The following is a 25,670-nucleotide window of genomic DNA, read 5'->3' as shown; positions in this document are numbered from 1 at the left end:
TCAGGAGTAACTAGTCCAGTTGCTAAGGGGGGGGCCATAACACGCAGTTTGGCTGCCATAGGGATAACCCCTACATAGGTATAGTACACTCTGGGATAGTGTACAACAAATAATCCACAATAATATTATAGGTTGTCCTAGCTAGCTGCAATGCAATATGAGAAGTATGAGAAAATCTACTTATGCAAGGTACGAGATATGTCATGGTCATAGCACTAGTATCCCCAACCACCATATGACTCACTCATCAATGGGGTGGATTCAGCTCCAGCACACTCTTGTAGAGCCGGCGCAGTGTATGTGACGGCACAAATGTGCCCATGGCCCCCTTGTGCTCGATGTTCTTGATACAATACGATATCTTCTGCTCCAGGTCACTGCTCATGCTTGCTGCCTCCACCTTCTTCCGCTTCCCAGCAGCAGCCCTTTGGCTAGATGCCAAAGGTTCAGCTGTCCACTCCTCCAGCTCCATATCCGGTATCAATGGCCTGGTCATCCTGGCCTGGTCATGCTGCTGCTGGTCTGGCAAGTCCTCCTCCAAGCGGTAGATACTGCCGGTGTGGACACCAGCGAGGATAGTCGGGCCCACCACTACTGCACCACCACTTGAGTTTGGCAACAAACCTGCAGATGGGGCCAGTCCAAGTCAGGATCTAACCCATGGCTTGGATTAAAAAATTGAGACAACACATACAGTTCAAATGCAGACTCATAATCCCATGTGTCCAAAAAGTCAAGCATACAATATCAAGCTACTGTACTGCCACTAAATGTTTGCGAATTAAATAATTAATTATTCGGGTCCTCACAATCTGTAGAATATTTTTATTAATTATTTGGTATATTAGCAGACTCTATATACTCCTATCCGGATACAGATGCTTTGCCTGCTGTGTGTTGGATTCAACATTCAAGTTCACAAAGTTTTAAAATTAACATTTTAACTCCAGCCCAGCCCTTGCAAGGTTTTAGTGCAAGCATTTTGAATTATTAATTCTTTCTGCACCTCGCAAACTTTTAGACTCGCAAACATTTAGTGGCAGTACGGTAGTATGACTTAGAGAAAGACTCACCAGAGTAATCAGCAACAGCCTCGTCGAAATCATCCAAAATCCACGTCACCATGCCACTGGACACATTGGGTGCGTCCCAAGTGGCCTTGCTGATAACCTCCTTGTCTAATACCTGTGGAAAGCTCACCAGCTTGACAGGCTGGCAGCAAGACAGCCCGATTCCAGCAGCCCAGCTGCAGGTATATTAAGGGGTACAGCCCACATTATAGGAGTAACTGCCAGCCACCAAATTTAATGAATTAAGGGCAACAGAAATCATATGCATGTAACATTCAAGTAATACCCAAATTACCCAAATCAACTGTCTTACCAGAAGGGCACCCACTCAATGACACCTCCAGGCTCCTCCAGCGCCAGGAATGTGATGTCATAGCCTGGAAAGCTTGCCACATGCCTGTATGTAGAGCATTCCAATAGCCATATATTATTAACTGAAGTGCTATCTGCATGTTCCTTTTCACATGATGCTGCAGCACCCACATGGTACATGCCACCCCAAAGATAATCATGATCTGGTGCTAAGCATAGCTACCATGATTAATAGCAGACCTTACCCTATGATATTCATGGTTCACATGCATATTAGAGGCAGCAAAGCAGGTACAGTGTATGACTAAGGAGACTTACGAGACACTTCGCCCAAATGCTACAATGCCCTCCATGCTTATTCTCTTTCCTGCTTCTGGAAGGAAGCAGTGGCGGCAGGTGATGGCGACCCAGCAACCTGTCCAGGTACATGACCATGATAGTATAGGTCCTCAGTGCACAATCCAATGATGCAAATGAATAGCTAGACTCCTCCTTTAATACAGCATTACATGTCCATAATGAAAGTGCTCCATGATAAACCAACTAGAAGTATTGTAATTACAATAACATCAGGCAAAGGGTACTTGAGGGATGCCAATGGAGCTGATCCTGTAGTAGCTGGTACACAGTACGGCTCTACAAATATACACAAAGTGTGACCACCAGCATTTTGAAAGGCCTTTTCAGCGGCCAGCTACTACATTTGGTATCCAGACCTCGTGAAAATCCATGATCCTGAAGTCGGGTTCAACTCCCACCAATCACGAAAACAAATGCAGCTGAACCGACTGGACTGTCTCTGTGCCTGAAAAATCTGAAGACGGCACAGGATGTGATGTGACATGACATGACATGGACTGGTCACCCACTGCCCGAGGGTAGAACTAATGCATCTTATGATTTTTGGCATCTTGTGACGACTTTTCTTGAAGAATAGGTTTGGTGATAGAGTTTGGCACAAAAGTCTCGTAGTTGTAGGTTCAGTCCCGGCATAGGACATCTAGAAATGTAAAATTCAATGCATTGTATTCCTAAGATATTTGCAGATACCTCAGAAATGTGCGCCTATCAGTAGAAGTACAGGAGCGAGCAAAGGTCGAAACATGTGTCTGAAAGGCTTTTTCATCCACCCCTTAAGAATCCACCCCAAAGGCTTTTTCATCCACCCCTTAAGAATCCCACATTTTTAAGGCTTAAGAATAAAAGCAGCAAAAAGAATTTCCTGAGAATATGACTTAAGAATGAGTGCCATACTTAGCGGACCTATGGTAAGAATGGTTAAAACCGGCCAAAGAGCAGCTAAGTATGCTTTAGACAAAGAATCAATAAGTTGGCCTAAGAATGTATAAGAACACCCCAAAGAATGGAAGAGAATACATAAGACTGCTGGGCCCTGAAGAATGCGAAAGAATTTGAAAGAACGGTTTTAAGATAAATAGAGGTCATACGAACGTTCTTAGAATGTTCTTAGAATGGTGTAAGAACATTCTAATGATTATTCAATTTTATCAATTTGGCTGGGCTAAGAATGACTTAAGAACGTTCTTAACCCCCCTCCGTGTTCATAGGGGATGCCAGGGGAGCTGATCCCTTCTTACATACATGCAACATTGGTTCTGGGATCAAATGCTACAGTTGTCCCCGTCCCTGCCTGCTCATCCCCACTCACCACCATGTTTGCCACCGTCTGGCCAATGAAGATTCATTAGGCAGGCTGTCCCAATGGTTTCCTCCTTGTAACACAGTCGGCTGACACCCCTGCAGGGCTCCTTCCAGCCCACATCATCACCAGTGGCTCCTGCATATCCAATAGATGGAGGCAGTATGTATGCTGTTACAGGGTGGTTACACTTCACCAGCAGCCCCCTTTTCTGGGGCAGTTCCCTGCTCTCCCCTGCGAGAGGGGCACCATAATCCGTATGTATGTACAGTGTTTCACAGTCCACCTGGGCCTCCTACCTTTTGAACAGGTATGCACTGCTGTGCTATGCATACTGGGTGCTGACAGATTGCAGGCCATGGCCAGGTGTGACAGGCAGGTGCATGAATATGTCCATTAATTGTACATTACCATTGTTGCTGCCACTCAACCTAATAAATCAGAAGACTGAATTAACCACCATTATTATGTAGTGACTGAACATACTTCAATAGCCATAACTGTGCATAATAGGATGTAGCTGCTGTAGTACACCACCCACATCACCCACGAATACATGCTGCATAATAACTCCTTCATTAGGGAGTTATACCTGTTCAAAGAAATTTTATGAACTAAAATGGCCCCATCGAAGCACTCTCTAGGCAGATCTGCCAGCATCTTAGGGAGGCCCTTGCAGTGGACATAGGCCATCTCCACACCCACACAGCACAACAATAAAATATTTGAAAAGAAATATTTAAAGAAGCTGATCACAATGGTGTTGTGGAGACATCAAAAAGCCCACGGGATATATGACCTTAAATTTTTGCACATGGCTCATGTGCCCAGAATAACCATAAAATACGGTAATCAACACTTTACACTTGACGGTTTGCACAATTTACGCTCCAAAATCTCAGTTACACCATATGTTTCCACGCCTAATCGTAGCCCTTGTACACTGGCACTCACCACCAGTTCCTCTGGCCAAGGTGCCCCTGCGCAGGTGCCCCTGTGCAGGCATGCCGAGCTGCCCTGTACTGCTGGGGCCAGCCACTGCACCTGCAATTGGTGAAGGATAAGGGAACCATACGAATACACAATCCATTCATCACCATCAGAGGATGCCTGGATATACATATGTGTGTCTAGGGTTGGGGTGTGATGGCTGCTTAAATGCATGCAACACTCACAGAGACAGATGGCAAATAATGATGTGCTTCATCCATGTGATCACATGGATTACATCATACATATACTTACATATATACACCTTAAAAACAATGTATGATGTGTGGGACAGTTGGGGTCAAATCTTCACCCCGTGGCTGCTACACAGCAGACCCTGCCTTTCCTGGTATGTCAGGGCACCCTCATCCAGTCACCCTAGCCAACTTCTCAGTGGATCACTCAGGTTCAGCACCCACTATCAGCATCCAATGGAATCTGCTGAATCAACAGAGGCTCAACTCTGTTCCTGGTGAGCTCATAGGTCAATGTTATCCCAGGTCACCACCATCCATTGACTAGGTGCACCTTTAGCTCCTACCATCAGAAGGATTTTTTACCCTCCCTAAGGCACTGATTGGGTCAGTAACCCATGGGTTACCCATCGGTTACCCATTTTCAACCCCCAGTAGCCCTTTGGTAACCCCCTTGTAAGTTCCAACCCAGCAGGAGGGGTAACACGGCCCCAGGGTGAACCCCTCTGTTGCCCTGGACTATGGACATATGTATGTGTAGCAGCCGGTACACAGTATGGCGCTATAAATATGCGCTTAGCGTGACCACCAGCATCTCGAGAGGCCTTTTCAGCGGCCAGCTGCGACATTTGGTATCAAGACCTCGTGAGGATTCACGATCCTGAAGTTGTCAGTTCAACCCCCACCAATCACACTTGAGTGGAAATCGGGTTTGGTGATTCAGTGAGCGATTATCGCGAAACTCTGAAAGTAGCTGAACCTACTGGACTGTCTCTGTGCCTGAAAAATCTGAAGATGGCTAGGCGCATGTGAGGTTGGCACATGACGAGACGTGGGCTTGAACACCCCACTGCCCGAGGGTAGGCGAAGGTAGGCACAGGCTGGTGGTATACGAGGCTCTAAGGGCCTGGGATGGACCCCTTCAAAGGGGGGTAATGTAGCAGCCGGTACACAGTACGGTGCTATAAATACGCATGTAGCGTGTAGTGTGTAGAGGCCTTTTCAGTGGCCAGCTGCTACAGTATGCTTCCCACATCGTAAATTCTGCATAAGGATACTTTTTTAAATATAAACATAAGCAGCCTACAGTATCATGGTATCTCGGGAAGCATCGTTCACCATTCCAACCTTAAGGACTCTAATGCTGGCATATCACACGCAAGGAATAAGCAATAAGTATGCATTGGGTAGCACTATTGGTGAAGACTTGTCAATGGACTGCTGAATCCCCAGTTTAGATGATCTGTGTGTGACTTGTGTCGTTGACAGTGCTGGGGTGCGATGTGATGTGCACCCAGCCGTCTGAACAAGCTGTCCATATCCACACTGCTGATTTCCACCCACCCACATACAGATGCGCGCCGGTGCTCCTATGCTGCAGACTGCACACTGCCAAGCCACTACCGCCACTGTACGGCCAGTCTCCCTACAAAGCCGCAATAAATGCGGCCAGCTGCTTCACCAGAAACACCCAATGATTGTTTTCCGGTTGTGGATGGAGGTCTGCCCACAGGGGAGTATAGTGAATTAGACATTAATCTGTCAGACCTCTCTACTGTTGTCCTTAAGGGATATCTGTCATACTTATAGAATCGTGATTTGGTTCCTTCATATGGGGGCGGGAAGCCGCATTCCTTAGTTGCTTGTAACAGGAAGTGCAGACCACACTGCTCCGACCTTATGTTGCAAGCATGCTGCAGGCATGAGCAACTTACTGAAGCAAAGCAAAATCAGGTCACACTCACCAGCAACAACGCCAGAGCCAGCCGTAGCCGCAGCTGCACACAAAGGAGAAACAATAGGGATGCACCATTGACATCAATACTTGCTCAACGGAAAGTGTTCATAGGTTCCAGACAGCTTGCCAACAGTGAGAGATCTAAACGTTCCGAGGACCATACAAGTTCACCGATGCCTAATTGAGCTGCTTTCAGGGCGGTAAGCTGCTGGAAATGAAGGTGTGTTCACAGGTCATTCATATTGAGAGACAAGACACCAATGCTAGCTTCATACAATAGATAACACACCGTTCCAAAGCGGCTGTGAGTTTAGGTGTCTTCACCATTGAAGCAGATCATCCGTCATGGCAAGGCCTCGTTATGCGTGTTTTGGTAACGATACCAGGTATACGACAGAAGCAATCCCTAATGCAAAATATTTTTCCGACACGCTATTTCGCAGGGTCCGCACCGCAGCCTCAGATGTACACCAAAAAACAACCAGCCTACTGCCCAACCCCGTTCAATGTGTGCGCACACAGGTTGCTTAAGTTGGTTTTGTCTTCAAATTGAGAGCGACCAATAGTAGCCGGAGCACACGCAACACGGACTCTTCCGCAAGGTATGAGTTGCGAAGAAATCGCGCTTAGGATTTACCTATAATAGCATCCACCACGCCAGGCGCCAAACGCGCGTTGACGAGCCCTTCCCGACTAGCAGTCCGCAAACGCTCAGCGGTGTTGTACTTCGCTGCCCAGAGCTTATCTATGTCATCTTCGTCTAGTCCAACAGAATCCAGGCCAGCGTCTGCAACAGCAGCACGCATAAGCTTCCTCCACTGATCTGGCGTCATAGCGTCTCGCAGGTTCTGCTTTATCTGCGTCGAGCCCAAGTACTAGGTAAACGCGAAATTAACACAGCTTAAGGTTGACGTCCGTGTTCTGATCGTTGCAATTCACAGCTCTGACCAGCAAGAAATTTCGGGCGGAAATTGGTTCCAACCCTGGAGCTGACCGTTAGTACCGCCTTCCATTTGACAGCACAAAACAGCTTTTCCTTAAGATTAAAATGCGTTCCTTGGATTGCTGGCGACCCGCTGAATCGAATCTGATAGGGCGCCACCACAGCTGCTTGTGCGATGCAACATGCAAGTGCAACCAACTCAGTTGACACACAAAGGATGAGCTGGCTCAATTCGGAATCGTAAAAACAACATCAAGACGTTCTTTATAAATTTTGCTGATTGAAACCGTAAGGCGGCCCGTGCACCCGCGCACTGAAACTCCTTTAGTTCTATACGTATTTTCACATATCCGCTTATCAACATTGTAAAATTATCGGACGATCAAACTGAATCTCATAGTTACATTGACAGCGACGACTCATGGCTTCTCGAACTAATTGGCGCCAAGAAACAAACCAGTATCCAACCTGGGGCTCTTGAAAGAGTCGAGTTGGGAACAAATCACCTCCCCCATCTTCTCCCCCCTCGCCACTTTCAGGGTGGTTATCCGCAGCGCCAACAAGAGCACTGACACTGACCTGCTGGGTCATGATGCCTGGGTGGCGAGAGTGGAACACAACGATCACAACAGACGAATGTCTTAGTGTAATCGAATTTCATTCTGGAAGTTTGCAGGACTGAGCGAGCCAAGGTTTCGACACTCTAAGCTGCAGGGTTTTAGGGTTTTAGGGTACATAAAGATCCGTGACATTTGGACAAGCTCGTCGCGTGCGATTATGGCAGGCTACCAGAGTTTCGGCAGTCTTTTGGGGGCGAGGCCCCCCAAATGGCACTTCGCGCCGTTCACTGCTGCGTTCAAAAGCTACATCAATGTTCAAAAGCTACATCAACTCTTTATCGATTGGCCAGAGGAGAAAATTCAGATAAATTAGAGCGCGAAGATAGCTTTCCATGGCTTCGAGATTGACTTCCCCTCACCTCGCAGCCCTAAGCAGAATGCGGTTGTTACAGTGGACCCCGCGGGGTCCTCTGGGAACCGGTCTTCCTTCGATTTCCCGGGAATCCCTTCGTTGGGAGTTCGTTTTTTGTTCATTCCGTGCTCATTTCGGAATAGGGGCTGAGGGGCCTTCAGAACATATCGAAGGGGTTTGGCTGAAGTGGTCGGACTCCTTTACAGAAGCCTTCTGACATTGTCATGCCAGCACTGGTTTTAGTGAGAACACGACTTTGCACAAATCCACACAGCATCTGTTCACTAGTCTGGCTGGCTGTTGAAGATGTCATAATATCTAACAAAGATGGGCCCCCCAGTTACCTCTGCGACGGCCGACTGTATGCGATTTCCCAATTTGAAATTTCGTGTGCGTCCAGCGGACGCAAATTTCATAGCAAGTCTCACGCATATAATCATATCATCAGGCAGCAGTGCGTCCATAATGGAAAAGTTGCTGCGGCTCCTAACAAGATGGTCGCTGGAGGTAGTGAGACATTGCTGCAACACGATGCCAGGTACTACGGTTAAAACTTGCGGCGTCCAGATGCATCTACTCAGAAGCAACAAGCTCCAGTTGCGGCGGGCCCTTCGGTGGTTGGTTGGCTCAAGCTAACCAACTGGATCAAACAGGTACAATAAACGAAACTAGCAGACTCGTCACATGTAGAGCAAGCGGGCAGGAAGGAGGTGCTCCCGCATATCACAATGCTCTGTATGTGTGTGTGTGTGTGTGTGTGTGTGTGGAACTTCGAGAATTATTATTACTGTATAATGGTAGGTATGTAGGTAGGCCTTTCATCCTTCTTGACCCTCTTCCCTCACACGCTGAAGAGAAGAAGACAGAATGGAGTCATAGTGTGTATGTGTATGTATGTGTGTGTGTGTGCACACATAAGCAGAACATCATGTCTAGCTTTATGTTGCATAGTTAGTGTAGTAGCTGGTACATATATAGTACGGCACCCGTATCGTCTACGAAGACGTGCTGAGGCGCTCTGCCAGCATCTTGAGAGGCCTTTTCAGCGGCCAGCAGCTACTATTACAGTTAATTCACTGCACAGGCAATCTACTCTTGCTGCGTCTTTCCTCCTTTTCAGGCGATTTTCCCTTCAATGTGCATGTGCATGCATCATGAATGAGTGAACCTTAGAGCGAGGTAGGATCATACAGTGATTTTTTTGGATGTATGGTGTCGTACGATAGGTGCTGCAAGGTCCCATGTATGTATCGGGAATAATACAGGATGATCATACATACATACTTACATACATACAGCAGTGCATAGCAGTGCATCGCAGTGAAATCATGCAGCGTGTGTGTGTGTGGGTTGGGGGCTCTGCGTGGTGGAGCACCTGCTGTATACCCACCCCACGACCGGAATCGATGCAAAGAGGTTCGTCGAGCAGCGTTTTTGCGTGCGTGGGTGCAGTCTGCTGCTCTGCTGGAAGAAGCGCAGGGAAGCTGGGTGGGGCGGATGGACAAATATCGGGATGGATCCGGATCCCTCACCGTTGGTTATAACTACCAACAGCAATCAGATCCAAACAATGCAATACAATACAATGCAAGTGTCATTTGTGTGTAAATGTTTTAACTTGCCGCCTCAGCCGAACTGTGTGCATGCGTGCACGTGCGTGGCTAGTAAGGTAATATAATATGGCGTTGCCCACATAATCCACTTGGAGACAAATGCAGAGGAACAATTGCTTCCCAGCCAGCGTGTGTGTGGAACCTTGCAGCGGCATACATAACAGCCGATTCTATAAGAGCCAACCTTTATCTATCTCTAGTTGCTCTTTCCTGGGGTGCGAACACCCGCGCGAACATGATAGTTTGTGGTGGTAGTGGGTGCTGAAACCAGTTAAATAACACCCTTGATGACTGACTGCACATGGAAGAGGGCTACAGGGCTCGCTCAATACAAGTATGAAACCTGGTATGGAAAGACGAGTACTAGGATTTTCAGGTAGTGGTGGTGCAACTGCTAGGGAAAGAAATCGTTGCTAAGCAACACATGGTCACACCAGGTACATACAGCTGCAGGTAGAGCAGGTAGGAGTACTACATGGTCGCGGGCTGGTGCGGGGGTTGCACAGCGGGGTGAAGGCTCATGATGGCTTTCGCTCCAAACTCCAAGAAAAAGCTTTTAAGCAATCGGAATCAACACAGGGCCAGGGTATAGCCAACCGGTCTTCTCCGGACCGATTTGGCATGTGTACGGCGGGGATGTACGGCAGAGGGAACTTAAAGCACTGCAGAACTTACTGTGTGCGTAACGCCAATTGTTGGTAGGAAATGTCATACGTTGCGGGGACGAAAAACGTTCGTTCCCCACCCTATCCATTGTCTCTTTCCCCTCATCAAGCCGTCATCCAACAGCCCCACCGCAAGCGGCCATACATCATACATCAGCGCGAACGAGTAAATTCTCGTCCGTGAAAAAAGAAAGAAGAAATAAACCTCTGAAAGGGTGACGCAGAATGCATAAGAGAAGCACCCCCACCCCCACCACCACCACCACTTGGTCGGGTGGCTGCCATCAACGCCACCCGCCATTCGCACGCTCCCACTCTGCAGCACTTCGCAACATTGCGGCACTTGGAGACGGCCCGTCAATCAGCTGGACGCGTATCTCAAGACTCAAGAATGATGATGTGACCAACACCAAGAATACACAATAACTGCTTTCCGTGTTCACGTGTTGAATGCTCATCTAGTCATCAAACCCTAAGTGTTCCCTCGAGTCCTCGCAACCGAGGTGCGGGTTTCGGTCAGCTCCCATATTGGTGTTTTTTTTCACCAAACAGAAGCAACTAACTCGCCAACCGACCAACCGACCGCACAACCAACACAGCTACTTAATTAGCTATCAGCAATACATGGCAGGTGTCCTCAAGAATCGTCAACCAACATTTGGTTTCCTGTGCTGTCGACCACCCGTACAGTGTCGTACTTACAGAAATACAACTCAGGTAAGGTGTACAGGCGTTGATGTACGGTGCACTCAGACGTTTGGATTCGGCGCGCTTGAAAAATCCGAAAATTCAATGCAATCGCTCCCGGACCGCTCTCGTAATGCCCTCTCCCAACTGCGACATCCGTTTTTTACTCGGCATCAATCCAAAGCCGCCCCCTCCTCTCCCCCCCCCTCTCTCCTCCCCCCCCACACATACTTACTTAAACAGACGCATACTGCTGCTATTAACTCGGCTTCAATGTCTATCCCTTTTCCAGAGCACCACTGCCGCCACGCCCGCTGCTAGCACACGCCTTCCCCTCTTCATCAACTTCGCCCATACCGATGTTCCTATTTCGCCATCAACCACTTTCTGACCTCTCCTATTCCTCCTCCGTCCATCGCTCCTCCGTTCCAACCTCCTTTCTTAGACGTACATGACAACCTGGAAAAAACCCCTTCGGGAGCCACGCTCTACCCCGGGCAGCACAAAACCTAACAACCGCCGCCCACATGGGGAGCTATGGCGCCATTAGCAGCAAAACCTCTAGCGGACCAATTTGTTAAAAAGAGCAAAATGCCGCAATGAAAAGGACAGAAATGCATCGGCCCAGGGAGGGGAGGGGGCAGGAAGCTGCTCCCTCCCGCAACCCCCGGAACGCCCCCAGTGACCTCACGTCCCCCGTGAGGGGCGTTCCACTGCCGCCACCACCGCTTTAGCGATGTGGATCCAGAACCCCTATCTAGGCGCGGGCCCATCGGACAAAAACAAAATGAAATCCTGGAAAATTTTCAATTGGGACACCATCAGCGAGTAGCGCAAAGTGCGAGGCAACTCAACAGAAAAAAGAAATGACTAAAACAAAACAAAGCTCAAATCGAAATTGAAGAATTGGAGAAGAGGATAAAAACAGAACATTCAGGTCGGCGGATTATTTTATGTATGATGTCCTGGGGCAGCTGCGCTGCCCTCCTGGACAACAACGGATTCCAGTGTCAATGCGGCCCCCCGGGGGAGGGGAGGGGAGGGGGGACCTAACCTCAAAAGCAAGCAATCGGGAGTCGAGACGGTGCAGCTGCCCACCTGCCGACACCCCTTGCAGCAGTAGCGCGCTACTGCTTAGGGATTTGGCGCGAATGGACGCTCCTTGGTGGGATGAAAGCAGCCGACATCATCTCTTCCTCCTCTTCCCCCTCCCCCCCCCTCCCCTCGCCATTGTTACTGTACCCGAAAAGGTCTCTCCCCATCTAGAGGCCTCTTTCCAATCACAACAACACCAGTACGTCAATGCCATGTACGGCATGAAATTGTGCGATTTTGCCGTACTCCGGATCGGCTCCCCATTCCACTCCTTGTTTGTGCAACCACATGCCCGTATGCGACGTGACCAAGTATCCATTCGGGTGCACATCGGGATCCATATCTCAAACTTTTGGACTTGTACCCTTCATGCGGCTCTGGGCGGGAGGGAGGGAGGCAGTGTGGGTGTGTCGTACATGAAGGTGCGGCGGCCGCGCCATGTGTGTGGTCGACTCGCGGCAGCAGCGGACATAACGAACAGAGGAACAGTAAAATCAACAGAGCAAAGCGGCATATATACATATACATATATATGTATAAATATACATAAATTTACATATACCGCTATGCCTTGTTATTTTATCTGTGTCCTCCTGTGTAAATAGATAGATCGATAGCGATGTCCACTGCATTTGCCCTGTGGTGACAACCATAGTGCAGGCATGGCAGGGTAGTTCGCGAGGTGTGTTTTAGGAGTGAGGGGAGGGGAGGGGAGGGAACGAACACATTGCCCATTTGAGGATGCATGGTGTTGGTTGTGCAAACATGCAAGAGCTTTGAGTATCTAAATATGTGTGTATGTGTGTATGTATTTATGTATGTGTTATTCCTTCATGCTTATGGGAACGCAATACTGAAAATCCCCGGAATCCAGCACCACAAATCCGTATGACGACATTGCATACGACTTTTAGTACGACGGATGTAACGTCAAAGATGCGGACAGAATGGGGGATGCAGGACAGCTAGGTCGGCATGCCTCAGGCTGTGTCGTATGCCCCGTGCTGCCGTACGTACTGTAGTTCGGCAGGGGGATATTTCACCATGCGGTGTCATTAAACCAAGCGTTGGCAAAGCGCGCAGCACAGTTCATGGACAGAACCCCACCCCCGACCCTGCCCAACAGTCAACAATAGGAATACAAAACCCAAGAGGCTCATCCACCCGGCACCTGTGTAAACCCCCAGACAGCAGCAGAATCCACACTCTCACACCCCCCATAACCCCCCCACACACAACGACATTCCAACCAACACATGCCAATACAACAATTAGTCATATCTACCCCATAGCCGCCTGTCCCCATCACTTTCTTTAGGCAATCGTACATTCATGCACACACACAGTGTAACCGTCGCAAGCAAACACACAAACACACAAGTCACCTGACAGATCCCACCACAAGACCGCAGATAGACAGCCCTGTACGCGATGCGGTGAAAGTTCCGGTGAACGTTCCCCCTTTTCTCAAAACGAAAAAAGATTCATTCATTCTAAATTCATTCACTCAGTCCCTCGTCCATCCATCCATGCACACGGCACCGTACGGTCCCTGCGCACAGTCCCTGCGATGCACGGCAAATGTCTGTCGTGCCGTACTTGGGCAGACAGTTGTCCGCCTTAAAAGCCACCACGATGGCGCACACAGGACGCAGTGAGCGGTGGAGTTTGTACGACAAGTGGGACGGTTCCTGCGCACAGCAACTGCCTTTGAACAGCTCCGCTCCACAACGCAAATCGCAACCCCATGCCAGCTACAGCGATTACTGTAACTGACCTGGTTTGGGTTGTTACTGCGGGGGCAGCCAAGCAGGGTGGAGATTGCGTGTAACTACGGCGGAACATTGGCGGCGGCGGCGGCGGCGGGTGTGGAAGTTGCGAGGCTGAAAGACTCCGAAAGATGGTCTGCCGTTGCTGCCACCGCCGTACATGCCAGCGGCGACGGCGACAGCCTGTCGGCAGCTCGGGGACTGCCGATACTGGCGGACCGACTGCTGGTGCTGCCGGCGGCCAGCGGGTTATTGTGCATTCTGTACGACAACACCGCAGCGGCAGCGGCGGTGCCGCTGCCGGCTCCATTGCCGTCCAAATACGACGGTGACGCGGGGGCCGCCGATGGTGACGGCACGCCCGCACAGCTCACGGACGTGGTGGACGCCGCACGCCAGCTGTTGGCGCCGCTGCCACCGCCGCCACCGCCGCCACCATTATTGACCCCGGCGGCGGCAGCGGACAGAGCGGCGGCGACGACAGCCATCTGGGCCTCCTGTGCGCGTGCCAGGCGATGCATCGTGACGCCGCCGCCAGCCGCTAACGCCACGGGTCGTGGCAGCGCACCTGGGACGAGCCTCCGGAGATCCACCTCATTGCCGGACCATTGCCGCCGCCACTGCTGCACGGCGAACGCTGCACGTGCTCCACCACGGGCCGCGGACTGGGTGTCAAACCAGTGGTTTCGGAGTACGACGAAGCGCCGCCGCCGCTGCAGCCCCTGGGCGATGCCCCCGTGGACCCTAATGGCAAGGCAACCGGAACAATATCTGTTGCTAGCTGATTTTCAATCCCGCCGCCACCTAACGCACCAGCAGGTGCGGCGCCTTGCCCCCGAAACCCGTGTGACTGTGACACGTTTTGCGATGCGCGTGCACTCGCGCCACTGCCGCCTGTGGCGGCGGCGGCGGCGGCGGGGACGGAAGCGGACGCGGGGACAGCGTTGGAGCCCAGGAGAGGATGCTGGGTTGCGGTGTCGTACTCGCTGTCGTCACCGCTATCGGAGCCAGTGCTAGTTTCGTCGTGCTCCGCTGTCAGGTCCGTGCTAATGTTGCGTCGTACGGGGCCCAGCTGGCGCGGCGTGGTCGAGGATATGGTGGTGATAGTGCCAGTGCCGCCGCCGCCGCCACTGGCATGTACTAGCAACACCGTCGACGCACCGACGCCGGCACCGCCGCCAGCCACGGCATCGGCAGCCGCGGCCGTGCCTTGCAAAGAACTGACACTACCGGGCAACGGTCCAGTATGATCACCCTCGCCGCCGCCGCCGCTGCCGCCGCCGCCAACCCCAGGAACGTGTGACATGATCACGACCATCTCCAGATCTGCGCCGCTGGCAACGCTGGCATGGGTGGCGGCACCGCCTCCGCTGCCAGCCCCGGCAGCACCTTGCACTATGCCGCCTTCGCCGCCGCTGCCAACCTCCGTCGCCGCTCCAGCGGCGGTGACGGCAGCGTCATCCTCGCCGCCGCGACCTTGCCGTAAGCTCCCTCCCCTCGGCGGAAGCGGGCCGTACAGACTCCGGAGCGCATGCAGTACATCATCCTTGCAGAGCGGACAGGTGATGTCACGTCCCAACCACTGGTCGATGCAAGCCACGTGGTAGAAATGCTTGCACGGCAAATATTTGATGCGATCGCCGTCCTCAAACTCGCACAGGCAGATGGAACACACCTCGCCGCCACTGGCGGCCTCGGCCTCGCTCTGGCTGGCGGGACCGTTGGACGCCGGCTGTGACGGCGGCGGCGCCGCCGCCGCCGCCGCTGCCGCCCCCACGTCGACCGTACTACCAGTCTCAGCCACCACCACGTCGGTCACATTGCTAACCTTCGCGGTATCCTTCCTCACCACAGGCGGCGCCGCCGTCGCTGCCGTCACTGCCGCCGGTACGGCGGCCTCCTTGGCGGCGGCAGCTTCCTTGGCGGAATACACACTTGTGTCCATCATGCGAAGATATCGGCGGGGCACTCGGTTGCGGTTGGCGCCGCTGCGGGCCCCGGGCGCAAGGTGAGCGCCGTTGGCGTTGGCGGCGCCGGCTGCAATGGCGGCGGCGGCTGCAGCAGCGGCCTGGGGGGGGGGGGGGAATTGGCGCGGAAAAGGTGACTGACAGACCGTACCGCCGAGGCTGAACAAACTGAGGCGGCGGGCGACCAGGCCAGGTGAAGATCTGGCCTGGTCGGGGTCGGGTAATGAAAGATCGTGCCCCGGCTAAACGAAACGGCCACCCCGCAAAGGGGGAAACACTCACACCCACCCACCCGCCAACTCCAATCCTAAGACCCTCAACCCTCCAACCCCCCAACCCTAAAACCCGCAAAAAGCTCAGAGTTTAGCTTCTCTGTGTCGCTTACCTGCCGTCGCATTTGCACCGGGCGAAACACGCAGTGCCACAGGCACAGGAACAGCAACATGGCTCCGGCTGCAGCAGAGGACGCCGCGATCATCATGATGAACTGGGGGGGCATGGAGCTCAGAGCGACCTGCGCCTCCCACTCAATTACAAAATAGTTGAGGACGCCGTCGTAGCCGCCATGGTCGAATACGATGGTTATGCTGCCGGGATGGTATGGAGCAGTGGCGGTGGAGGCGGCGGCGGCGGCGGCAGCAGGTGCGGCAGCGGCGAGGGGGCCGGGAGTGGGCGGGTTGGCGGCGGCGGCGGCAACGGCGGCGGTGTGGTGGTGTTCTCAGCGATTGGAGCGATACCCTAGGTCTCCCTCCCTCCCTCCCGCTCCCCTCTCTCTCCCTCTCCTCTCTCTCCCTCTTTCACACACCCCACTATTTCCTCCCCCTACCCCCCCTACTCCCCCATACCACGCCCTACCACGCCCTACCACCGATCACCTACTTGTAAGCGGCCTTGTGCAGCGGTGTGTATATCCCCCCGGTACCAAGCGAAATGTCGCTCTCCACGCCATCCGCGAACACCCTCAACGTCCAAGAGCCTTGAGAGATGTTGATTTTCACAAAGGCGGGGTCGCCGGTGATGATGCGCCAAGTGCAGTTGAGACCTGTGGGAACGGTTGGCGGTTGACGGTTGGCAATTGGGGGTTGGACGGTTATGAGGTTGCGGAGCCACGAGGGTAACGTCATGGAAATGTCATTATACAAGACCGGAAACATATATATACCGGTATATGGACGATGCTATATAATATATGTAATCGAAGTCAACTGAGCTAACCGATTCTCAATGCCATGTCTGTAAGTTATATAAGCCAAACGATAACACGATCATTAAAGAAAGAAGGATCCCCAACCCCAACCTTCGGAAAACAAGCTTCATGACGCTCTGCGTCCCCTGCGCGCCCGCAATCACAATATCCGGGGGGGGGGCTGGAGGACGTCTGCAACCAACCAAAAAACGACCCAACCACCCAAACCGCCAACCACCTACCGGAAAAAAAGACAACCGAGCCAGGGTTCTCCGGAAACCTGCCCTTCTTGCCGGTGAGGAAATTGGGGGTGCTATAGGCGCACATAAGCAGCTGCGGCAGCGCCACGTTGACGCTGGCGTACTGGGAATCCAGGTATGGCGCTGTGAAATACTTGACACCCAGGTCCAACCCCGATGCTAACCGGAATTCGGCCTTGTACGGGACACTACGCGCAGTCCAGGGAGGGGTAAGTGGCGGTTATATGGTGCAGAGGAGAACAGCCAGGCGGGCATGGCAAACAGGGGGGTTAAGACAAACCTCTGGCGAATGGAGCAGATACCAAAGACGGGTAGCTCAGGAGAAGATAGATGCTGCATCAGGAAAATTTATTGCAGACCAGGGGGGGAAAGGCGACGAGGGTATTCGGGCCCCGCACACTCAACGGGGGCAGGGGAGAGGCATGGCGGAGGGGGTGTGAGGCAGGGGAGGGGCATGGCGGAGGGGGTGTGGGGCAGGGGAGGGGCATGGCGGAGGGGGTGTGGGGCAGGGGAGAGGCATGGCGGAGGGGGTGTGGGGCAGGGGAGAGGCATGGCGGAGGGGGTGTGGGGCAGGGGAGAGGCATGGCGGAGGGGGTGTGGGGCAGGGGAGAGGCATGGCGGAGGGGGTGTGGGGCAGGGGAGAGGCATGGCGGAGGGGGTGCGGGGCAGGGGAGAGGCATGGCGGAGGGGGTGTGGGGCAGGGGAGGGGCATGGCGGAGGGGGTGTGGGGAAAGACGAACCACACACGATTGAAGCTGCTGCCAGGGCAAGAGAGTAGCAAACGTAAAAACTGACCGAAAGGCGTCCGTGGCGACTGTGACGACTGTGACCTCGGGATGACGAAGTGACGTTGATGTCGGAAATCCTACCTACCTAAGCCGCCAGAATTAAAAAGCTGAATAGTATAGCCAAACCGTAAAGAAATAGGTGTAAAAAAGTAGTAGTGAAGGCGGCGAGTAAAATAGTGCTATCGTGAAAGGCTGTCGGTATGCAAGTGCTCCTCCCAACCCCCCCAAAAAAAAACTAAAACGCGCGACTGACCCGACCGACCCGACTAATCTATTCCGGTGTGGGGCAGGGGAGGGGCATGGCGGAGGGGGTGTGGGGCAGGGGAAGAGGTGAAAGAAACGGGAAATTCGCGAGGGAGGGGTAAGGACGTAAGGAGGTTCATAGGGCCCTCCCCTGCGGACGGATAGTGGTGATTGTGATGGATTTAGATGTGTCGTAGGTTAGTGAGGGAAACAAGATTTGCCGTACATCTGCCGTACATTTGTCCTTTGCGCTTTGAACAGGTGTAAAAAAGCAAAGCAAGGGGCGAGGACGGTGGGGGAGGTGGTGGGGGGGTAAAATGCCGTACGTCACCTGGTAATTAAAAAACCCCAAACCCACCCGACCCACCCGGGCAGCAGAGCCCACGGGGTCTCGTCCACGACCTGCTTGCCCCAGAACTGCGAAACGGCAGTAGCAGCCGCAGGACCGCTCGCACTGCTGCTACTGCTCACCCCCAAGCTTCTACCTCCTGCTACGAATGCTCCTGCTACCAACATCGTCGACTCCAGGGCAGCCGCGATACTGCTACTTCTCCTTCTGGCGCTGCTGCTGTCACCACCACTACTGCTGCTACTGCTACTGCGGCTACTGCTGCTGATATGGCCGCTGCTGCTACCGCTGGCGGCCGAAGTCGTCAGCGTGTACAGATCTGCCATGACGTGCATGCCCATGGGGTTGCTCGGCACGGGGGAACCCCCCGTCAACAGGCCTGTGAAGTTGACAGAGAGGACGACCGCCGACATGGGTACTGCCAGGGTGATCACCACCCGGCTGGCGGAAGGTGGTACGGAGAAGCTGCTGGGGGAGGGCAACAGCTCAGCGGTCGACATATTGGCGTCGAACATCTGCAAGAGAGAGGGAAAATCAGGTACGACATTGGATCATCAGAGGAGGGGAGGGGAGGGGAACCACGAACGAGTAAAAGAGGGAGGGGAGAGGGGAAGGGGAGAGGGAAGGGGGAGGGGGAAAGACGAACCACAAACGAGTGAGGGGAAGGGGGAGGGGATGGTCACGGGGTTCAGGTTGGCCTGCCAAAGCGCACCCGTACACACATGCAAGAGCACAAACCCCCCGGGGTGTCTCTTCTTTCACAGGGACCCCCCCGAGCTGGAACATACCCGTTATCTTATACACATACACATACACATACACATACACATACACATACACTCTTAGCAGCAGACACCCACGCTCAAGGTGTAGTTCCCGGGCTGCATCGACAGCTCGGCCGTTGGGGTGTTGTACGATTTTTGTACGGTGTACTTGGTCTCCTCCGAGCTTTCAGATAACACGTACGACAAGTTCATAACCCACAGCCTGGAAGGGGGAGGGCGTAAAGCAGCAACAGCAGACGTGAGCGAGGCAGTAGCAGCAGCAGTAGCCGCGCCGGCAACAGCAGTAGCCAATTCGATAGCAGCAGCAGCAGTAGCAGCCCTAAGCATACGGTACGCACCTGGTAGCTGGAAGATATAGAGGTTGTGCCGTACTGTTAAGTGATTTGAATTGAAAAATGAACGCCACTGATGTCATGTAGTCAGATGAAAAAGACGGCGGCGGTATCGTTATGTCGTACATCGCATCTGCTTCAGCTGCGGGCAAAAGGGTGCTGACGACGCCGCCTCCGCCAGGCACCTGCCCCGTCGTCTTGGCCGCCTCCGCCGGTGACTGGAGTACGGCACTGTACGACTTGCCGGCATGACTGAAAATAATCTACGGCGGACGGCGGAAGGAGATGGGGCGTCGGGGCGGGTCGTACAGCGGGCCTTACGACGCGGTTGTAGTTTTACGTTTATTGTTCGTTGTTGATTGTGACACGATACATCATTTTATAATTATAATTAAACCTTGACAGCAAGAGCAAATAAAACTTCCAAAACATTTCGGAGCCTGAGACTAAAGAGCAACAACACTGCTCCCTCCCCCTCCCATCCTATCGCCGGCTCCTATCACACACCTCCTCCCTCCTGTTCAAAATTTAGAAATTCCACCACCACTGCCGCGCCCTGTCGTACCGCGTACGACACGTTGCCGCCGACAGCAGCAGCAACAGAAGTGTTCATGACCATGAAGCCGACGGTACCGTTGGAATTCGTAATGCCGTAGTCGGGTGAACGTGAGCCTGGGGTCGAGGGGGAAGCCGAGGCGCGGCGCTTTCGAAACAATCCGTCCGGTCCCCATACACGTAGTTCCATTGACTCGTTAATGAGAGGTCCGCCATTGAGGTACATGACCTAGGAGGTGATACGGTCCAAGGCGTGGGAAGGGGGAAAGGCCGCGTTAGTAGAACCCAACACAAAAAGATGAAGAGGACAGAAAACAACCACCTCCAATCCTCTCTCCTCATACAATAGATGCGCGTCCTTCCTAAGGAAAGGGAAATCGAAGGGAGCGGACAGCACAATCAAAACTCATCGGACATGCCGGACATGAAAGCCTGTACTGCGCACAGAATTGCAGTACAGTCGCACGGCATTTACCTTGGCCATTATTTTATACGCTGGTGGCAGGGACAGGGTCAAGCCGTTGAGGGTGTTGGTCCTGCTGAGTTCAATGTACGGCCTGCCGTACGCAATGACTGTGAAGTTGGAGAAGTCCAGCCCCGGGGGCACCCATACGCCATCCAGCTGCGTGGGGGTCCGGCCGGGATTTACCTGCGTACGCGATGTGCGGGTCACGTGGTGGTCAATGGTGGTTGATGGTAGTTACTGGTGGTTAAAAGCGGGTCACGTGGTGGTCAATGGTGGTTGATGGTAGTTACTGGTGGTTAAAAGCGGGTCACGTGGTGGTCAATGGTGGTTGATGGTAGTTGATGGTGGTTATTAAAACTGGTTCATGTGGTGGTCAATGGTGGTTGATGTGTTTGTTGATGGAGGATGGCGGGGCCCCGCCGGGCAGCTATATACCACGCACGCACATAAGCGTGCTTACGGTGCGGTGAACCTGGTCCCCACTTCCTCTCCTCACTGCTCAACACAAACCATCTCCGTACCGGATATCGTACGGAGGCGCCGTCCGGATCCAGTATAGCAAAAACGCTGACGCTAGGGAACAGGGACAGCGTCGTGTTGTCACCGGTCAAGTTGACAGTCGGGTACGGCTCTTTAAGCTTGGCGCCGGGCAAGCACGCAGCCGCCACAGACGTTATATCGTAGGACAAGTTGCCGCACCAAGGCCGAAGGGAAGTGGAGAGGCAACCTGGCAACGCACAAATTAAAAAATTAGATATCGACAGAATCAGCTAGAGGATTGAGATTTAAGGTGTAATAATGATAATTGGCAAACGCAGGGGGACGTTGGCAGAAGGCCGAAAAAAGCGGGGGAAGCGCGGCTACGCACGTGTAAACGTTTCCAAATCGTTTCAAATTGTTTCTAAGAGAATGAATCTGACATGAAACGTTCCACGTCACTTTCCGTGTCGGGGATTTAAAAAGAAGTGGAACCTGCGGAATGAGAGGATAACACAGTGTTAGGAACACAGCAAACCACCACGGAACCCCTAAGGGGGTCCCATTATTGCTGCCACGGGTATATTCACGGGTATGTGAGTGAGTGTCGATCCCATCCAACAACGGACAAAACATTAAGAGTACATAGCTATCTATTGGACTAGCACCTCCACACTTCTATAGCGGAGGACAAGTAAGCAAAACACTCTCCCCATAGTTTCACGACAAATAAAAAAGCGTTTTGAAGTTTGCCAGCATCTGCCCAAGAAGACGGAGGCAACATTGTGCGACTTCTGTACGCCGTACCAACAGGTGCATCATGTCGTAAACCAGCACAATGGGTCACGAAAGTGCACGGAAGGAACAGCGCCTACAAAGCGCCTCTCTCTTCTTGGCGGATTACTGGAAACCGCCGTCGTCTTCAAAATGCTTCAAAGCACATGACGGTCCGCACCTCCGGTTGTTTTATTCACCACTGCCCTGAGCATCTTGACATCGCCGACAGCATTTACCCCCGCCGTAGAAGTGGAGGCGTCAGGTGCAGCCTCTCCTAACAGCAACCAAAGCTCTGAGGCGCTCTGAGAAAATAAGGTTCGTGGGAAACGGAAAAACAAGGAGGAGGAGGAGGAGAAGGAGGAGAAGGAGGCAGAGGGGATTAGGGATGATGGTGCAGGTTGAGGGCGAGGAAGTTGGAAAGATGGGCGAGGAAGTGAAACGACGTGCGAAACGACGAGGACGACGAGGACTCAGAACATGCGCCAGACGATACATGGCCGCATGGAGGACATCACATCACATCACATCACATCACATCACATCACATCACATCACATCACATCACATCACATCACATCACATCACATCACATCACATCACATCACGCAATGATCCTTACGGATCCGCTGTGTAGCATTCCCTTCGTTCATCGTGCATATTTCTGTTACATTATAAGAAGCAAAAAGAACTCATTTAATCTAAGACACAAAAGAACAGGTGCCGACGTCCAAAGCAGCAGCAGCAGCAGCAGCAGCAGCAAATGTTGGAGTCCCCAGCGGTAAGGTAGCTGCTCTTTTAAGTATCTACATCATCGGAAGCGGGGCCCTGGCGACACGCGGGACGCGAGCGGTGGACATAACTGGAACGCACAAGGCCCACCTGGGGCGGCGAGGAGCACCAGAACGCTTAAATGCGCGGGAAAGGAGGAGACCGAGGCGACCGGCGTTCCGACGGCGACCTGCAAACCAACCGACCAACCGACAACCCACTAACCACCTAGGTGCCCCCCTCCCTCCACGCGCTTTGCAGATAGGCCTACCCATACACACGCAAATCCAAATCGACTGCACCAAAACTGCACCGCAAGGTACACGTCCAAGACGCCCGCAGCACGCAGCACACCGCACTCCAGCCGTCCGTCCCTCGCCCACCTGGCTCTTCACCAGCCCGGCCGACGCCAGCCGCCACGATGTTAGCGGTGGCGTGGACTGCGCCGCCGCCGCCGCCACCTTCCGAAGCGCGCCGCCGTTGGGGAGCAAAGACAGCCAGATTTGTGCTTTCAAATCCCGCTGCACGGTAGATCCGCTGTCGGCGGCGTCGGGATCCGCGCATGAAGCAGCGTCCAGGAGCCAGATGGACTGATGGGGAGGCAGCGCGACGGCGTCGTCGGCAACAGAGGTTGATCCGCCGATAACGAGCACAGGGGAGAAATTCGCTTCGGCAGGTTGAGACGAGGAATTCAGGCTGACAGCTGGGTTGGTGGAAATCGCAACTGATCCTGCGGCACACAGGGTGGTTGGTCGTTATTAGTTGCTTGTTGGTTAGGATGGGGCTGTGTGGAGGGGGGGAAGAGGAGAATGCGCGAACGAACGCAGGCAGTGATGGGGAGGGGGGGAGCATTCAGCTGGTGCGAGGTGGGGAAGGAGGACAGGAGTAGGGAAAACCGGAAAAAAAGTAATCGAAGATGCCTTGAAGGATAATCCTAACACGGAAGAAGAGTACTAGGGAAAGGGGAGGCGGCCAGAGAGAAGGGCCTGCCCTCGCGATGTCACGTTTTCGTCACATGTTTGAACATCAACACACACGAAATCATATACGCTTTGCTTACAAAACATGAAAGCATAAATGCCGTAAGCCCCTAAACACGTGCCGTACCTCCCTCACCATTACCCCCAACTTACCCCTCAAGGGTATCATCCAATGGTCCACTCGGGGCCCTGGTCTCGGAGCCGAATAGTTGGCGATCGCTTGAGACCAGCTGCCATTAAACTGCTGTGTATCGCCGTACACCACGCCGCTTTGCATCGTCAGCGTCCAGGCATCTTCCAGCACCTTGCTGCTCTTGCCGTCCACGCCACCATAGCAGGTCATCGAGTAGTTTGGGAGACCAGGACGGGCGGCGCAGGCGTGGCGGTAGCGCGCCTAAAGACAGAGGAGGCAGTGTAGGAACAGAATTACTATGCATGTATGTATGTATGTATGTATGTATGTATGTGTGTATGTGTGTATGTGTGTATGTATGTGTGTATTTATGTATGTATGTACGTATGTGCAACACCTAAAGAACTGCGTTACACAATGCGCAGGAAGGTTACAGACTATGCAACATGAAATGCGATTGTCATCTTGTCATCTTGCTCTTGGTCATCTGGGATCGACTTGGAAAGAAATCGGAATGCTCCCTTCCTCGTGCGACGTCGGTGAATAGGGCAGAGGCTTCTTTGTCGCCCTTAACTTTTAACAACACCCTGCGGCGGCAGCAATAGACACCCCGTCCGGCCCTCCGTACTTATGAAACTGTCACTTTCCTAAACCTAACCAACTCCTCAACCACCTGTAAAATCCAACCGACATGTAGCCAACAAGGTTTCAACATCCAAGCCACCTACCCCCGGCGCTAAGCCCTCCGCCCACGGCGGCTGCCTCAGCCACCGCGTCGTGCCGCTGGCCGCCAGCTCCAAAACACAGATCGAGCTGGAGGCCTCCGCCCACAGCGAGGCGACATTGGAGGTAAGGCCGCCATGTACGGCAATATACGACGTGCTATTGCTTGTATTACTTGTGGAGGTGAGGTGTGCAGCGCCGTACAGGACGCGGGGGTAGCAGTCCTGGGAGCCAGCCGCCGCCGGCAGCAAGGACGTCCACGTGGCGATGGTGGCGCTGAAGGTGCCGTCCGCAGCCTCTAAGCGGCGTACGGAAAGAGTCAGGTTCCAGATGCCCGGCTGCGATGTACGGCAACGGCGGGACGCAGCAAGAGTGTCGTGGGAATGCGAAAACGGGGATGCAATATAGCAAGCTTGGCTTTTCAACGAAATGAAGTAAATATTTGCCACAGGAGACGTGTTTAATGGGGACATGATTTCATCTAAGAACCCAGGATCGAACTCTAGCTAGTGCTGCATGTATAGCTGTCCCGTCCCTTAAGACCATAACGATTTTACTGTGAAGTGGTACATCTCCCCGCAGGTGGCCGGAGAAGGACCGGAAAAGGACTCAGCAGTTTCGAAGTCCTGCCTGCGATTCTACCCGATGTGATTCGACCCGACCTCTCGTCCCGAACCACATAGACAGAAAGACAAACAGACAGACAGATCCCAGCGCGGAGGAGCGCGCAGACATGCAGGCAAACATCCAGAAAGACGGTAAACACATGCATAACCCGGCACCGTCGCGTCAGAATCCTGTGGCGCGATTACCTGTAACGTGGACGAGCCGCCGCCTGAGGCCACTACCTCCTCAGCGTGTAAATACACAGCCGTCGCCCCTCCCCCCGGTTGAACACCCGCCGGGTAGAATTCTAGCAGCCGACGGTCCCACAGCCGTCCTACCGCCAGCGGACTGCTCCAGGTGCCGTACGGCTGCGGCGCCGCCGCCGCTGTCGTCAGCACACCGCTAGCGTTGAGGCCGACATCCCACACCAACTCACGGCTGCCGGTGGCCTGGTCAATCAACCAGATATCGTACAGCTGGTACGACAGCGCGGCGTCTAGCGGGCCATTGCCGGGCGGCAGCAGGAGAGCCTTCAGATACTCGGGGACGTACGACAGGGACGTACTG

At 53.2% G+C, this 25,670-nt stretch overlaps 2 protein-coding genes across 2 annotated transcripts; both read right to left on the bottom strand.

Moving 5' to 3' along the window:
* Window positions 1–247: 247 nt before the first annotated feature.
* On the bottom strand, window positions 248–8,001 carry VOLCADRAFT_105404 (uncharacterized protein; the record flags this gene model as incomplete). Its single annotated transcript, XM_002952142.1, has 10 exons — window positions 248–624; window positions 1,074–1,246; window positions 1,384–1,467; window positions 1,701–1,797; window positions 3,052–3,276; window positions 3,997–4,086; window positions 5,972–6,004; window positions 6,602–6,821; window positions 7,376–7,503; window positions 7,887–8,001. 10 exons carry the CDS (start codon window positions 7,999–8,001, stop codon window positions 248–250), a joined length of 1,542 nt encoding a protein of 513 aa, XP_002952188.1.
* Window positions 8,002–15,254: 7,253 nt separating this feature from the next.
* On the bottom strand, window positions 15,255–15,653 carry VOLCADRAFT_62298 (uncharacterized protein; the record flags this gene model as incomplete). The annotated part of the gene is made up of 1 exon (XM_002952141.1): window positions 15,255–15,653. A coding segment is annotated over one exon (399 nt), but the record flags the coding sequence as incomplete, so codon positions are not given.
* Between the last annotated feature and the right edge of the window lie 10,017 nt (window positions 15,654–25,670).

This window comes from Volvox carteri (genome assembly GCF_000143455.1).
Source record: "Volvox carteri f. nagariensis unplaced genomic scaffold VOLCAscaffold_28, whole genome shotgun sequence".
In the NCBI taxonomy this organism is placed as follows: Eukaryota; Viridiplantae; Chlorophyta; class Chlorophyceae; order Chlamydomonadales; family Volvocaceae; genus Volvox; species Volvox carteri.
The sequence above is the reverse complement of the archived record's forward strand: the minus strand, read 5'-3'. Positions and strand labels throughout refer to the sequence as shown.